Source organism: Malaclemys terrapin, chromosome 1 (genome assembly GCF_027887155.1).
Source record: "Malaclemys terrapin pileata isolate rMalTer1 chromosome 1, rMalTer1.hap1, whole genome shotgun sequence".
Lineage (NCBI taxonomy): Eukaryota > Metazoa > Chordata > Testudines > Emydidae > Malaclemys > Malaclemys terrapin.
The window spans coordinates 354,558,579-354,560,241 of NC_071505.1; the positions used below are offsets into that span (position 1 = coordinate 354,558,579).

At 49.4% G+C, this 1,663-nt stretch overlaps 1 protein-coding gene across 1 annotated transcript; it reads left to right on the forward strand.

The window, feature by feature from the left end:
• The first annotated feature begins 431 nt into the window (after positions 1-431).
• Positions 432-1,424, forward strand: LOC128830279 (olfactory receptor 52M1-like). Its single transcript, XM_054016074.1, has one exon. It carries the CDS (start codon positions 477-479, stop codon positions 1,422-1,424), a length of 948 nt encoding a protein of 315 aa, XP_053872049.1. The 5' UTR covers positions 432-476.
• Positions 1,425-1,663: the final 239 nt, after the last annotated feature.

Sequence of the window (1,663 nt, forward strand, 5' to 3'; positions counted from 1 at the left end):
TCTTGTGACATAGTCCATTTTATTTTTAGATGGTGATTTGGCCTGTATAAATAGTATAAAGCAAATGCCATTTATATATTATCTACACCGACTAGCTCAAGCACTAAGCTGAGACACCAGGCCAAAATACACAGGTGCCCCAAGCCACAACATGGTTACCCCACCAGCCACTGTGGCTGAAGAGTTTGGTCAACTAGTGGTTGAACTCTAAGCTTTATTTAATGATGCCCCTCACTCTGCCACGTACCAAGGTCAATCCATTAATGCTTGGTCACCCCTTCACTGTCCTCCAGTGAATCAATTTATTCTAGTCCCACAGAGTTCTCTCCTGAGACCTCAGTTGGAGTATTGTGTCCAGGCATTTGTACTGCGACCATCACCCTAGACCCAGGGCACATAAAGGAAGTCAGGAGAACATATGGTACATACAGGAGATACTGTTCTACCTCAGAGTTTGACACCTTCTCCCCTACTCCATGTCAGATTCCAACACAACTGACTTCACCAACCCCTCCACCTTCATCCTGCTGGGCATTCCTGGCCTGGAGGCGGCCCATGTCTGGATCTCCATCCCCTTCTTCACCATGTACGCCATAGCCATCTTCGGGAACTTCGCTATCCTGTTCATCATGAAGAGGGAGCCAAGCCTCCATGGGCCCATGTACTATTTCCTCTGCATGCTGGCTACCACTGACCTGGTCGTGTCCACATCCACCCTGCCCAAAATGTTGAGCATCTTCTGGTTCAGTTCCAGGGAGATCGATTTCAGTGCCTGCCTCACCCAGATGTACTTCTTTCACTGCTTTTCAGCAATGGAGTCTGGGATTTTCGTGGCCATGGCTTTCGATCGTTATGTGGCCATCTGCAATCCCCTGAGACATTCCACCATCCTGACAAACCCTGTGGTGGCAAAGATTGGCCTGGCCGTGGTGCTGCGTGGCATCATGCTCATACTGCCCCATCCTGTCCTTGCCAGAAGGTGGCCATATTGTAGAACCAACATCATTTCCCACACATACTGCGAGCACATGGCCGTGGTGAATCTGGCCTGTGCCGACATCCGCATCAGTAGTTACTATGGTCTCTTTGTGGTATTCTCTGTAATTGGTCTGGATGTTTTTTTTATTGCTGTGTCCTATATCCAGATCCTCAGAGCCATCTCCATCCTCCCCACAAAGGATGCCCAGCTCAAGACTTTTGGGACCTGCATCTCCCACCTCTGTGTCATCTTAGCCTTTTACATCCCAGGTCTCTTCTCCTTCCTCACACACCGGTTTGGCCACAATGTGCCCCTGCACTTCCACATTCTCATTGCCAATGTTTACCTCCTCGTGCCCCCCATGCTGCACCCCATCATCTATGGGGTGAGGACCAAACAGATCCGGGACAGGCTGCTCCAGCTTTTTACTCATAAAGGGACCTAAAGTTTTCTCCTGGTTCTTTGGCTCTGAGACAAAGCCCCATGCAGAGCTGGTCAGTGACATGGAGCTGGTCCCTCTTCCCTGAATTACCTGCTGGATAGTCAAAGAGACATTAAATACTTTGCTGACCTTATTGTGCTGTGTCAGGATGATTAACTGGGCATTTGGTCTATGTAGAACTAATTGGGCTGCCACCTTTTCTAATTGCCCTGAGGTTCCTCCCTCCTCCTCCAAGGCCCTAC

Excerpts from the sequence above, each read along its gene's own strand:
- LOC128830279 (XM_054016074.1), top strand. The coding sequence starts at position 477 with ATGTCAGATTCCAACACAACTGACTTCACCAACCCCTCCACCTTCATC.